The sequence below is a fragment of the Sinohyriopsis cumingii genome, chromosome 13 (assembly GCF_028554795.1).
Source record: "Sinohyriopsis cumingii isolate HCF-2022 chromosome 13, ASM2855479v2, whole genome shotgun sequence".
Taxonomy (NCBI): Eukaryota; Metazoa; Mollusca; class Bivalvia; order Unionida; family Unionidae; genus Sinohyriopsis; species Sinohyriopsis cumingii.
Genome location: NC_142973.1, coordinates 37,442,461 through 37,458,348, shown reverse-complemented (window position 1 = coordinate 37,458,348; position 15,888 = coordinate 37,442,461). Strand labels below are relative to the sequence as shown.

General features: G+C 37.0%; 1 protein-coding gene across 3 annotated transcripts in view; it reads right to left on the bottom strand.

Annotated features, from left to right (window-relative positions):
- The window catches only part of LOC149785221 (liprin-alpha-1-like), a 152,320-nt gene that overhangs the window by 37,521 nt on the left and 98,911 nt on the right, over nt 1-15,888 (bottom strand). For all 3 annotated transcript variants that reach the window (XM_089979042.1, XM_089979043.1, XM_089979044.1), the window contains 4 exons: nt 11,173-11,373; nt 10,217-10,392; nt 3,367-3,464; nt 1,157-1,332 (listed from right to left, as the gene is read on the bottom strand). In XM_089979042.1, the coding sequence (XP_089835168.1) occupies nt 1,157-1,332; nt 3,367-3,464; nt 10,217-10,392; nt 11,173-11,373 (651 nt within the window). The remainder of the gene's footprint in view (nt 1-1,156; nt 1,333-3,366; nt 3,465-10,216; nt 10,393-11,172; nt 11,374-15,888) is intronic.

Sequence of the window (15,888 nt, the reverse complement as noted above, 5' to 3'; positions counted from 1 at the left end):
GAAAGAAAGCAATGACATAAATAAGATGTATACAGGAAAGAAAGCAATGACATAAACAAGATTTATACAGGAAAGAAAGCACTGACATAAACAAGATGTATACAGGAAAGAAAGCACTGACATAAACAAGATCTATACAGGAAAGAAAGCACTGACATAAACAAGATGAATACAGGAAAGAAAGTACTGACATAAACAAGATGTAGACAGGAAAGTAAGCACTGACATAAACAAGATGTAGACAGGAAAGAAAGCACTGACATCAACAAGATGTAGACAGGAAAGAAAGCACTGAAATAAACAAGATGAATACTGGAAAGAAAGCACTGACATAAACAAGATGTATACAGGAAAGAAAGCAATGACAGAGACTAGATAAATAGAGGGAAGAAAGCACTGACATCAACAAGATGTATACAGGAAAGAAAGCACTGACATAAACAAGATCTATACAGGAAAGAAAGCACTGACATAAACAAGATGAATACAGGAAAGAAAGTACTGACATAAACAAGATGTAGACAGGAAAGTAAGCACTGACATAAACAAGATGTAGACAGGAAAGAAAGCACTGACATCAACAAGATGTAGACAGGAAAGAAAGCACTGAAATAAACAAGATGAATACTGGAAAGAAAGCACTGACATAAACAAGATGTATACAGGAAAGAAAGCAATGACAGAGACTAGATAAATAGAGGGAAGAAAGCACTGACATCAACAAGATGTATACAGGAAAGAAAGCACTGACATAAACAAGATGTATACAGGAAAGAAAGCACTGATATCAACAAGATGTATACAGGAAAGAAAGCACTGACATAAACAAGATGTATACAGGAAAGAAAGCACTGACATAAACAAGATGAATACTGGAAAGAAAGCACTGACATAAACAAGATGTAGACAGGAAAGTAAGCACTGACATAAACAAGATGTATACAGGAAAACAAGCACTGACATAAACAAGATGAATACTGGAAAGAAAGCACTGACATAAACAAGATGTATACAGGAGAAAAACACTGACATAAACAAGATGTAGACAGGAAGGAAAGCACTGATATAAACCAGATGTATACGGGAAAGAAAGCACTGACATAAACAAGATGAATACTGGAAAGAAAGCAATGAAAGAAACCAGATGTATACTTACTTGTGTATTCTGAGTTGGAATTTGAAGAGCTAACGCCATACTATTGTGGTCAAAACTTTCATCCAAGGCTATAAGGGCACCATGAACACCCGATTCAACAAGACTAGGAGCGTATTCTTTTAAACCTATATTGGTTACCCATTTTATAACTCTTTCATTGGTCCAAACTAGTACATCTGAAAGGAGTAAAACAAAATAATGTTGACTGGTGGTGAATTGCAACTAAATCTTCAAAACAAAATAGTTTTATTAAAAGACAATCCCAATACATTTAAGGCAATCCCAATACATTTAAGGCAATTACAAATTTTGCCAAATACAATACTGGTGATATCCTTAATCTTGTCATTTCAGATTGGAAGTTTTCAATTCTTCTACCAATCTGAGTCATCTTTTCTTTGATCATAAATTTGTAATAAAGTAAATGCTTGATTTGGTATTTGACTGCACAGCAACATAAATATGTTATTTAGACCATGGGTGGTTCCAGTAAAGTGCCTTGCCCAAGGACATGCCATGGTGGCTGACTCAAGTTGGTCTGATGGTGGGATTCACACACATTTGGTCATGAGTCCCACATACTAACCAATAAGTCAATGCAGCTCCTTGTAATATAGTGAGACCTGGCTATAAAGAATGCTAGTGGGCTTGTCAGGGGTGCATTCTTCTCAAGGTTCTGAACACTCAGAACGTAACAGATGGCATTAGAATATTGTGTAATAGTGTTCTGGACATGTTATGGCTGTTTTTGATAGGATGGTTTTTACATGGAGAACGGTGATATAGATATCAAAATGGCTGGGGATGCAGGTGAATGTGTCTCACAAATACCTTCTAGTTTTTAAACCATTCCACTGATATATACCTGCAGAATGACCTGAACTTCAGCTGAAAAGGTTAATGGATTGGTTTGGTTTGATTTAGTGTCTATGGCAGTGCAATACTAGTATGTCATTTAGTACTTAGACAATCACTGTAAAGTGCATTGTCCAAGAATAAACCAGGGTAGTTGACACGGGCAGCACACTTTCAGTTGCAAGTCCAGCACACTTACTACTGAGCCACCATGGCTCCCAACAGGTGAATGGAACACACCCCAATTTTTTCTATTTGGACAGAAGCTTTTTAAAATCAGATAAAATTTAGTTTGCAAAATAAAGAAAAAGGTACCAGATTAGTGTATTTTAAGAAAATAAGTCATTAACATGGAAAAATGTCCTCTAAAACAGTTTCACCTGAACCATGGTATTTATCCTGCTAAATTCTTTGATATCACAGAGATTTCTTGGACTGATCTATTTAAAAGACAAGCGCAAAGAAACAGAAGTAATTTGGTTTGGTTTTGTGGGAATTTACACCATTTTTAGCACATGATTAGCTACACAATGCAGCCAGGATACTTCATGGAGGAAGAACTCATGAAAAACCTGGAAGGAACCAATGACCCATGGAAAGCTACTGGCAAGTTTTCTAACATACCCATATTGGTTGAACTGAGACTGTAACTAACTTGGACAGAGGTGAAAAATGTGTGTGTGACTTTTAAAGGCAAGCACCTTAGACAACTCAGCCACAATGGGTAATAGAGTAAACACAGTTAACAAATGAATAAAGTTACTATTGTTGCCAAAGAAATAAAAGCAGATAGCCTCAACTGCACTTCTCTAACTTTGTGGCAATATTCTTACTTGTTTTATGCAAAATATTTCACAGAGAAATTCATAAAAATTATAATTACATATGCATGCTGATCATCCGCTGCATGAAAAAGCAATCAAATCTATGTAAATGAAAAGAAACAAGCGAAGTCCTATAGTGCCTTACAAATCCATTGCCATGAGGATAAAGAAAACTAAATTGCACTTAAGAAGATAAATGCAAAAAGAATGGACAGAAAGATACAGAAAACATGTTCATCATAAAAAAAACTCAATGAATTTGTTTCTGAAATAAAAACATGTCATTCCCCTCTTTCCACCATAGTATCACTCTGTGAACTTGAAAATAAGGTCAAATGACCTCAAGACTCATTCAACTTATAAACATAACCAATGTGGTAAACTTTTACTCAATAATCCTTTAAACTTCCTGTTTACAAGGTAAGTATGATAGAGAGAGGGATTGATGAAGGGATTTACTATTTTTGTTTCAAATGCCAATTAACTTACTGTATCTACACAAATATTTACAGTAACTGTGTTCAGACTCACCTCTATTTTCGGATGCACTTTCTTCCCTCCGTCTTTCTAATTCTTTTCTATCATAATTAACTCTTTTTAAACAATTAATACCATATTGCAAACTTGTCCTGAAATTAGAAAAGTAGAAAAGAGAAATCAATTTTGAAATAAAATATGTTTCTTCAATAATATTTATCCAATCATTATATGTTAGGATACATGAACTACCTCACAAATCAAACCATCCCAAGTTAAGAAAGATGTTCAACATGTCCTTCAGCTTAGTTTGGCACTAAAAGTGCTAACAAATCCACAAAATGGCAACACATGCCATCAATTCTGAGTTACTACTAGAGCTGATGTGCATGCTCTTCCAGGGGGTAAGGGTGTGTTTGAATTATCATCAGGTAAGTATTATTTGAAGAAACATTTTACTCCAAAAATTGGTTCTTCTTCAAATATGTTACATAATCATAATACAATATGAGAACAGGTAAGAGGAGGGAGTTTCTTCCCCTTACCCTTAAGCTGGTCCCATCCGTGGCCTCTGAACTTAAGTGCCACAGCTTTGAGTCAGATGTGTAACATACTGGCTAGGACTAGCACACAGTGTGTGGATGAGGTTTAGAGAAAAAGTTTGCTCCCATAAATCCAGTGGAAGCAGAGTAAGCAATTTTGTTCTGAAGCTGCAGAGAGACCTGGGACAGTAGCCTTGTTAAGCTGCTTATATAGGTCAAACCAGATTACAATGAATGAATGGTTGCCGAGGTAAGAACTGGATGATGTTGCCTCTAACTTCCATCTCATGGCCTGAGTGATGTCGTTGTTGTTGTTGTGGGGTTTAACGCCATTTTTCAGCACACGATAGGCTATACATGGCGGCCAGTATTAATGGTGGAGGAAGAACCCGGGAAAACCTCGGAAAGAACCACCGACCCACGAGAAGCTACTGGCAAGCTTTCTCACATACCCACATTGGCTGAATCTGAGACTCGAACCTGCGCAGACAGAGGTGAGATGGCAGTGATCCGTAACGGAGAGCGCTTTAGACCACTCGGCCACTCGGGGCCCCGCCTGAGTGATGTCAATCAATGAACAAATGTATTGGAGTGCTATACTATTGTCAACTGCTGTAACTCCCTTGATACACACACTATCCATCCGATCTTCGGTTACTTCCTTGTCAACAGATAATCCAAAGGGTAAAGGGCAACAGATAATCCAAAGGGTACAGGGCAACAGATAATCCAAAGGGTACAGGGCAACATAGCCCAAGAGGAAATATTATTCCTTCCTCCTCTGAGTGTATAAGCAAACAGCAAATCCCTGCAATTATCAGTGCAGTCCACTAAAAGTACCACTTCTGTGCCCTGATGGGGTCTTATAGATGCTCCTGGAAAAAAGGGTCCAAAGCGGCTTTATGACAGATAGCCAAATTTCCATCAGCAGGAGCCTTAAAGCAACATAAAATAAATCCAACCAATATGGTGGAATATTTTAGAGTATGGGTCAACCAATTAGATGTGAACCTCACTTCGTTCTGCCTGCAGTAGCTGGAGTGAACAGGTAAAAAGTGTAAAGTGCTGCAAAAAAGGAGTGGCTCAAAGCACTGATTTTAAGTGTACTTGATTCAGTCACATCAGATCGCCCAGAGTTCCATTTAGGCAAAGGCAGATCTGCCAACTTCGCAGTAAGGCAGTCAATATTTCTCAAAGTTGGACCAAATTTTAGTGAGGTATAACATTTAAAAAAGTTCAGAACTGGGATTAGAGACTGATGCAGTTCAAGTAAACAATATGTTCAACTAACAAGTTTGTAAAGCACATTGGACCTTACTTACCCCCAGTAGAGTTACATAAACTGAAGTTCCAAACCCCATGAATTTCAGACGCTTCTTGCTAGATCTCTCAAATTAACAACCTTTGGGGTTCTTGTTTTCAGATTCATGTGGTAAATGCAGTCAACTCTGCTACCATAAGACATACTCGTATCAACACAATATGATGAATATAATGTTTCCTTTCCTGTTTTTTTTCTCCGTGAACCTAAATATTCCTTTGTGTAACTCTATACTATTTAGTGGCTTATTACCTCTTTTGTCTTCAATGTGTATTTGTTTTTTGTTGGACACCATTTCTAGAAAATGCAACAAGCAACAGCTAGATTATGCAGGTATTTTGCATGAAAATATGGCCAGTTTCAAATGTGTGGCACTCCTGTAGAATTATTCTGATCCCCTGACCAACTCCTCTTAATCATATATACAAAAAATGGATTTGGATCAAATATGAACAAGTCAGATCACAATGACCATATTTTCATATTTTGTGCTATTATTTCTTTAAAAGAGAGAGAGAGAAAGAGAGATACATGTCCATTAGCAGTATGCAAGATGGACTCCCAAATGCATCTATTGGCGTGGTTCTTGATGTGAGGGTCCTGGCTATGTCAAGATTGCTGAAATACAGCCACTCAGATCAAAGTACAGAGCCGAATGTTATGTTGCAAACTGGTTGTTGCATATTGAAAAAGAGTTTCTGATACATTCCACAAAGAAGGCTTTAACGTTCCCATCCCTACAATGCCTTTGTTGATAGCTGGTAAATCAGTGCCAAAGACCAGTATATGTGTCTTGATAAAAGACAGGTTAAATTTTAATGAGAGTTGGTAATGCCAAAAGAAAGCCCTATTAAAGCTTGGGTCTAGCCTTTCAAAGCAGTGTAAAATGTCAGATTCAACCAGGCTGTAAAAGCTGTATTGAAAAAGGCTAGTTACCTGTTAAGAGATCAATGATTATGCAAATTCTGAAAGAGGCTACTGACAACACTGGAGGAAGAAAAGGTCAGAAAACTATTTCAATTAATGCATCAATTGTAAATAATTACAAACTGAGACCAGTCTGTTCTCCCACTGGCAAGTGTGTATTACTAAAAGAGATTGAAGCAAAGTGCTCACAAGAGCTATATGAGCTTGATCAAAACAGATGGAAAACAAACTTCTTGTAGAACTAATGGACTTCTAAGGAAAACATTTAGAAATATTCAAAAAACATTATTGTCCTTGAAAAAAAAACAACACTAGTCAGTCCTCCATCAGCACTCACCCAATGGGAAAATACTCAAAGCTACTGAATACAAATTTCCATTCAACTTTTTAAGTGAGGCAAAATTAATTTTCAACCTGCAGGCAGTGGTAACTAAGCTGGCATGCTTGTGTCAGGGATGGTGAATTAGGCTGGGCATCCATTCATGCTGGGAAACTGAATTACAGGCAGAATGGGGTTGCAGAGGTCAACGCGTTCAATACTGAGTTGGGACAGAGCCAGGATGATCATGGACTTGTCAGGTGTTGATCCATGAGGCTTCCATGGATATAGTACTGGACAGTGTGGGACAAAGGTTACACTGTCTGGCATTAGTTATGCTGGGTAGCAATGACAGAGATGGGACTGGACTGGCATGTGCTAGAGGCTGGCTGTGTCTCTAAACTTCAATAGAGTATACCAGAGATGGGGCTGGACTGGCATGTGCCAGAGGCTGGCTGTGTTTCTGGACTTTGATAGAGTATACCAGGAAGACAGATCACTGTATCCAGTGATAGCACTAGTCAAGGATATGCAGGGGCTGGAGATATGTTCCTAGGTTGATTGACTTCTGGTCTAGTAACAGTTACTGAATAAATTTTCACTATGGTCAGTACCAGAATATATATTAAGTGATATCATGTTAAGGAATGGTTCAAGTGGACTGCCATACTATGTTAGAATAAACTTAGCAGAGCAGTGAAGGAATGCTCCAGATGTGGCAAATATATCACTGTTCCCAGTTTCAGAAGCTGAACGCGCAGATATGCTGGATCTGGTTTGGTCTGCAGGTGGTAAGCATCTGGTGCCAAAGTCTGACAATGACTATCACTATTATGATCACCATGTCTAGTACCAGGGCCAGGGTATGCCTATGTCACATGTATAATCTGACTTGCATACAATTTAGACAGATCTAGTAGTTATCTTAGAAAAAATCTGCAGCCAATATACTTAATACTACCCACTGTATTGACACCTGTAAGAAAAGACTGAAGAACAAAGGTACACAGAGGTAAAAATCAATTAAGTCACATACTGAACTTACTTAAAAGGAGATATGATGAACAAAGAAAAATGCCAGGAAAGATATTACATAATAAATGATGAATTACTTTATAGAACAATCAAACAGGGTCAAGTAGTGAGTTGAATTATAAGTACTATAGATCTCAGGTCAGGAAATTAAGATGGCACCTATAAGCTTATTGTACAATGAACATGGACAAATGAAGTGTATATATTTATCTACAATAAAGAAAAATGTGATAGAAAAATAACTGGAGTATAATTTCATGTGGTAAGAAAACTTCCAAGAATGACTCAATTGATAAAAAGGTTAAAATGAAGTAGGTATTTGTGATGCCTCTAAAAAGAGCATGCCGACAGCATGAGCAGAGGAATTGGTACTCAAGGGGAGATGACTCTTGTCTCAACTGCCATCTTGCCAAGCAGCTGACTATAGCATTCATGATCCTTAAATAACCCTGAAGATGTGATGAATGTCTTTCTTAGCTTGGAAATGCTGGATTTACCAGGCAGTAAATGTAATCTTAACACATTATGATCAGAAAAAACATCTGAAGAAGAGATAGGAGTTTTGCAATTTAACAAAAAGCCATTAAATAATGTCCATTTGAACTTTGTTGGTAAGTACTAAATAGGTAAATACTAAATATCACAATGTGCTCCTAAATCAGACCTTTCAGAATTTGTTAATCAACTCATTTAGTACCACATATCACTGCCAACATACCATTAGGAGGGCTATCAGCTGAGTCCTGGTGTAAATCGCCTGCTGATCTCATTATCAACATACCAATGGGACAGCAATCAGCTTAGTACTTCCTTATCTCATTACCAACATATCAATGGGAGGGTAAGCAGCAAAGTTCAGTCATAAATCACTTAGTATTTTATCTCATTACCAATATGCCAATAGTAGGTATTTCAGCTGAGGCCTGGAGTAAACCACCATATACCTCCTAATCTCATTACCAATATAGCAATGGTAGGTATTTCACCTGAGGCCTGGTGTAAACCACCATGTACCTCCTATTCTCATGTTCAATATACCAATGGTAGGTATTTCAGCTGAGGTCAGGTGTAAACCACCATGTACCTCCTAATCTCATTACCAATATATCAATGGTAGGTATTTCAGCTGAGGCCTCATGTAAACCACATCAAACCTCCTTATCTCATTACCAATATACCAATAGTAGGTATTTCAGCTGAGACCTGGAGTAAACCACCATGTACCTCCTTATCTCATTACCAATACAGCAATGATAGGAATATCAGAGAGGCCTCGTGTAAACCCCATGTACCTCCTATTCTCATTTTCAATATACCAATGGTAGGTATTTCAGCTGAGACCTCATGTAAACCACATCAAACCTCATCTCATTACCAATATACCAATAGTAGGTATTTCAGCTGAGACCTGGAGTAAACCACCATGTACCTCCTTATCTCATTACCAATACAGCAATGATAGGAATATCAGTGAGGCCTCGTGTAAACCACCATGTACCTCCTATTCTCATTTTCAATATACCAATGGTAGGTATTTCAGCTGAGACCTGGTGTAAACCACCAATCACCTTCTTATCTCATTACTGAGGTGTAAATAGATCAATGATAAAAGCTCGACTCAAAGAATTAAGTTATGTTAAAAGTATCAGCTGAAATACCTAAGAAAATATTGCCATAGCTGGATAAAATTTTAAAACTTTCCTCTTTTTTTAGTTAAAGTACAAAGTCGGTTAAAAATTTCATGATTTCTGGTAAAAACAAAAAAGAAAGGTTTTCTTATGCATTCAACAAGAACAAATTTCTGAAAGGTCTATGGGATCAACCTAACCAGTCACATAGTGAAACTGCACAACCCTAAGCTGAAGTTAATGACAAAATGGTTCCATCTACTGTGCATTATGTTTAAGATTCGATCAGTAGTTGTCAATCACCGGGGACAGGTGTCCAAGGATAGTGTCCTAGGATACCCAAAAAGGTTTCAGCATGATATCTGCTTACTGGACCATACTGTTTTTGTAATAAAAGTGAAATGCAAAGCACTTCTTCCCCGGACTTTGTTGCAATACGTGTCATGTACTGAGTCTAGAATCTAATAACAGTACTAGTAGATTAAGACATTTACTAGTTCTGCTGAATTTTCAAAGTTCTTCCCTCAAATGCAGTCAGGTGACAACTGAACTTTACTTAGCCATCAGGCTACTGAAATGATAAAAGCCAGTCCAACAATAACTAGCCTTGGGCTAGTAAGTCACAGCTAATTTCAGGCCCTGGTACAGGGTTAGGATGTATCAGATTAAAACAAGTATTTACAATCTGCTTGTGATCATGATGATTCCAAACAGACACACAAAAAATAAAAAACACAATCAAAATGACATCACTAACCACCAAACTATGGAATTTTACTAGCCTCCAGTAAGCAGATTACTGCTAACTTCACTAGCACATGGTTAGCAGACTATTGCTAATTTTACCAGCCTCTGATTAGTGGACTATGTTAATTTTTCCAGCCTCCAGTTAGCAGACTACTGCTAATTTCAAGCTGTGCTTATTCTGATAATACAACTGTGACATTGTTATTTACATATATACATATTTTTCAGATCAAATGTACTTTTATTCTTATCCTTCAACAAGTTTATAATTATGACACATAAAATCTTTCCTAAATGAGCATGTTTTTTCCTCTTTTTAGCTTCCATTTTATGTATAAGGCATTTCACTGCATGAACAACTTTTGAGATGTTCTCTATCTCTTACCTATGAAAACTATCAACCATTTTTAACTGGCCCCGTAAATCCTTTTTAGTAAGATGATCTAACATCCTGGCATCTACCAGACATTCCATGAAGTGGCTACGATACTGAGGTAAACCAAGGCTGGGTAACCATTCATTCCCAATCCATTCATGATTCATTTCACCAAACGCTAATGCCTGTAAAAATAAAATCAAGAATATGAGATGACAGCACAATGGCAAATGGTGGTATGGCCAGAGTAGTTTTGTCTAAATTCCAGTTTCTGAAGTATTCCTTATGACAGACTTATCTTTTAAATGAGATTACTTGGCTTAAAATGGAGCTGAATACTGAGGTTGCGGATGGATGGACAGAAAGATGGACAGAAATGTAATATATTGCATGATCCTTTTATACGTGGCACCTCAGATTTTTATTTATATATATATATATATATATATATATATATATATATATATATATATATATATATATATATATATATATCTACTGACTTATCCATTTATTTGTCTTTCTTGTCTCTGTGTGAATATTATTGACGCAGGAACAATACATATATTTTCTAGACTGTTTCATTTTTTTTAGCACATCTGTATTTCTTGTAGGTATGTCCTCGTCATATTCCAAGCATTTTAATAAATTTCACATGTATGCACATCAGGTTTACAAAATTACACAATGCCATCCTAATTGTAAAACAATTAATTTATAATTTATGCCATTTATAAAAGGGATGTTACAATACAATTTGAATATTTTGCTGCACTGAATGAAACAAATCAAGGAGACATGCCAATATAGGTGGGCACGAATATCAAATACAGACAAAAAACCATATACACACATATACACAAAGAAAATTTTATATAGATATAGTCATAGCACTGTACACAGAGACAGACAGACAGAGAGGGAGTGTATCAAATGAAAAATGGATATGGGGAAACATGTCTTACCTCTTGTGAGGTTTTTGGTGCTGATGGACTAGTTAGACTGACCATTTCCTGAATGGCTAATCGCAACTTCAACCTGTGAAGTGGGTTGCTAATGCCTATTTCTCTCTGAATCTCCTGGTCCGATAAAGCTGACATAATAGCACCACTCTTCACATTGGCTCTACAGGCAGCTACATACCAAGCTGGCATTCCAACCCACAGCTGGAAACAAATTTTAAAACAATACAGTGAACAGTAAATCTGCCCTATGTGGGCACTAGAAGGGCATGGCTGATTTAAGGTTACTGACCAACAGGTCTGAATGACCTTGACCTTTAAGCAATACATACAATCTTGAACTAAATTTACTATGCAGAAACCAATATCCTTAGTATAAACCAGCCATAAACTTTGGTGACGGTATGTGGTTGAGAACCAAACTTTTGTTGAGAAACCATTTTTCATTTTTGTCAAAGTGACCTTGACCCCCAAATCAATAGTCTTTTACCTTAATCCAAGGGCAAGCCATCCACAGTCAAGTATGGTCATGTATGTCATGTAAAACTAAAGTTGTTGTGCAAGAATAATTTTTCTTCATTCCATATCAGTAACACTGACTAGGTTTTTTTCATCACCACAAGTGCAGGCTGTCAATAAAGTTAGTGGGATGTGTGTGTAAAACAAAATCTACTATTTATATGGAAACGACAAATGCAGAGTTCCTGCAGACTTAACAAAAACAAATTCCATGAATTTTCCAAAATTTTCCAGTTCCTATTCACAAAACTCAAAAACCACAATATCAAGCACTGTCAAGTAAATTATTCATTGCGTTCGAAACAATTTTTTTTAATTGGTTCTCATCACTATATTAAATTAGCAGTTATCAATTTTTTTAACTCCATTGACAGAAATTCCAAGACTTTTCCAAAACTTTGCAAGGTTTTGAAAAAAAATCCCTGACTTTTTAAGGCTCTTGAAATTCATCTTTTAAATTCCAAAACTTTTCTGGATACCAAGACTAACAGGAATCCTGCAAAGGTAACATAAAATTGGATGGATATGCAACCTCATAACAATATATCTGCTGTTTGGTGGGCTTACCGAAATTAACCACTTTCTCAACTGGATTTGTTTGATATTGTTAATATTATGGTGGGATTTGGGATATAAGGTATGGAAATGCATTCTGGCAGGGATCGACAGACACAATGTTAAAAAATATTTATGCCGCTATGACACAATCATCTAAAACAAGATATTTTATTCAACCCTCAGAAAGTTATCCAATTTAGAAAATCTAAAATTTGTCAAAAATAAGTGAAGAGAATTTAAATCCAGGGTAATTTCTTCAAAAATCTGCCAGCCAGTGCTTTCACAAAGATGTGCCAACAAGTGAACAAATGTCAACCTCTGAATGTCACGAACCAAGCTAACATACACTCACATGGCTGTTCTCTTTATAACAATGTTGCCAGCAATTTAAACATACCCTCATGCCTGGTATCTTTATAACAAGGCTGCCTAGTAATTAGACATCACAATGTCACTATATTTACCAGTCCAAGAGAAGTAAGTCTGTCAACCCCATGGACCATTTTACCGGTCTGGGGCAGTGTTCTTCTTTAGAGTCATAGTACCCGACTACATAAACTTTACGATACCTCTAATAACTTCCTTCTGCTAATGCAGATATTATACTTGGATTATCTCTTTAGTTTAACTTGAATACAACTAGAAATATCGAAGAAAGCAAGCAGTTTTTAGAATGATTTCCGAATGGTGAATTCCTGTTCAAACTGGCCGGGTTCAAAAGCAATATGAGAGTGAAGTATCAGATTATGAATTATCAGAATATTTAGCAGTTGTGACTTAATAAAGTTGATTGAAATTGAGAGAAAACATCTGGAGAGGCAATGGAATGTGCTTGTGGATGACAGTGATGACGATGAAGAGGATATTGGAAGATTTTGAACTGAAGGCAGTGTGTGCTCCATGTGTTTTTGTTCTGGACAAAAATCTTATAACCAATGGGATTTATTTCAGTTTTCTGGGAGAGTTTTGACCCACCAGTGTTAAATGGCTCCAGAAAAGCTCTCAAATACTTTAAAATTTTTTATTCAGATGAAGTTTTTGAAAATACTGTTAATCTAACGAGGTAAATAAATAATTGCTTGTGCAGTTTACCTGCTGTGCTACCTGCCTGCACCAAAATATTAGCAGTTGTAATAGATATGAATATTTTAGTGAATTAGTCGTACAATTTAATTTGTAACCTTTATTTTTATACCTAATCCAGCCAGATATCTTGAAAATTGGCAGAGTTTTGTTATTTCAAATCCACAAGACATTTTGCTTTACAACTTCAAAGTTACCTAGTGTTGAGGGCTCTATGCCTACAAAGTTGCTGAGTGTTGAGGGCTCTGTGCCCACAAAGTTGCTGAGTGTTGAGGGCTCTGTGTCTACAAAGTTGCTGAGTGTTGAGGGCTCTGTGCCTACAAAGTTGCTGAGTGCTGAGGGCTCTGTGTCTACAAAGTTGCTGAGTGTTGAGGGCTCTGTGTCTACAAAGTTGCTGAGTGTTGAGGGCTCTGTGTCTACAAAGTTGCTGAGTGTTGAGGGCTCTGTGTCTACAAAGTTGCTGAGTGTTGAGGGCTCTGTGCCTACAAAGTTGCTCGTGATGAAAGGGTTAATGTTGGTGTCATTCATCTTTTTTCTAAGACCATATGGAATAAAAGGTCAATTCATTTATACAAACAGCATTATCCCCTGGATTGCTCCCAGCCTTTGGAATTACAAAAAGAGTTAATCTGTGCAGCCTGTCCATACTGCCCTGGAGCCATGCCCCTGGAGTCGCAACCTGGATACCACTGATCAACATCCAGGACAAATGTAGTGGCTCAATGGTTAATTTTGTTTTGCCTTGTTTTTATTGGTTTTATGGGGTCTTTTAATGCATTACTGACCAAAGCATGCCAGGAAAATGGGAACTAAGTGCCTTTCCCAACGATAAACCAGGACAACTGACACTGTGTGTCCTTGGGCAGTATCGAACTCCAGACGTGATTTTGGTATTCAAAAAAAAAGGCTGAAAATGTGAAAGTGGGGGGGTTATGGGGTCCTCCCCCAATGGGGTCTTGAGGGGCAGCGCCCGTGATCTGGGGGTCCAGTCATAAAAAGCTGCTCCTGGTGCAACTTATGATCATAATATATAACAAAATAATCATTTGAAAAACTAACAAACTTACCAAAAAATTTCAGCTTGAATAATTTCACAATATTTATTGTCACATGAATTTGTTCTCCAATACTATTGATGCTGAAGTTATTTCATGTGCATGTCAGTGTTCACATCGTAATTAAGTCATAAAAATTTCTCAATTTTTTCAGCAAATAGATTATACTTCTCTCTTTTCATAACAAATCTGTAAAAAAAACACCCATGTACATCAACTATATACAAATAATTTCATACATTCACTGGTCTTTTTCTCCAATGGACACAGCCTGTTGATATTCCAATCGAGCTCTTTGTGTGGCTTTGGCAAAGATTTCTTTAGCCTTCCTTTTTGACTGACCTTTTTGGCTCAATGTGCATTCATTTCTTTTCCTTCTTAATAAGAGCCTTTTTCCTTTCAAGCTGGTGCTTGTATTGGTGACATGCATTGTGCATATTCTGACAGAGAGCTACATCTGTTCTCTTATGCAAGAAATCTTTCTTCTTATGGTAATTAATTACAATTTTTCCAGATGCCTTCTGAGCTTAGATTTTTCCATATGCAGCTTTTTTTGTAGGTGCTGTTCCAAACAGTTCCAACTGCGATAACTATAAAGCAGAGGTCACAAAATGCAAGTCCTCTAGCATTCAGAAACTAAAATTCCGTCAACTTTTCGCTCCAGCCATTCCCATTTCCATACGTTTTTTAAACCTTTATCTAAACTTCTTGTGTCATGGTCTCTCTCAACAACAAGGAAAGCCATTTTTTGCAAATACGCTTCTTCTTTCCATTGCCATCAGTTTCCATTACACAAAGATTCATTGGATGAATTTAAACTTTTGACCAATTAGAATACTCCTTACATGGACTAACTAATGTATGGAATGAATATGTTACAAGGATCACTGTGGAATGGAACCGAACAGACCATTTTAAAAAAACCAGATCAGAGATGATTAAAAAAACAGGACTATATCAGTAAAAATCGGATTCAAGTCAGGAGAAAAGTGGAATTCCGCTTTAAAACGGAGAAAAATCATGTCTGGAACTATTAGCCTACAGATTATGTATTGAATTCTCTGCCAAATGGCCAACTGTGGCTCCCAAACTCAATGGTTAAGGGTCTGGAAACGTAACTTAAAGAATTGCATTTTTGAGTCCCAATGTTTGATTATGCCCTGGAACAACTTCCAAATATCACGGAAATTCTTTAAAGTCATGGGTTTCTATGCTCTTAGTAATTAAATATAACCATCATTATTAAAAAATGAAAACCTTCACTGCTTCTGGAAGTCTTTATGCCAGGATACTGTCTGGCAAAGTTTGGTTGTTGTTGTTGTTGTTGTAGTAGGGTTTAACGCCATTTTCCAGCACAAGATAGGCTATACATGGTGGCCGGTATAAATGTTGGAGGAAGAACCCAGAAAAACCTCACAAAGAAACACCAACCCACAAGAAGCTACTGGCAAGCTTTCTCACAATGCCCAAATTTGGATGAAGCTGAGACTCAAACCCACACAAA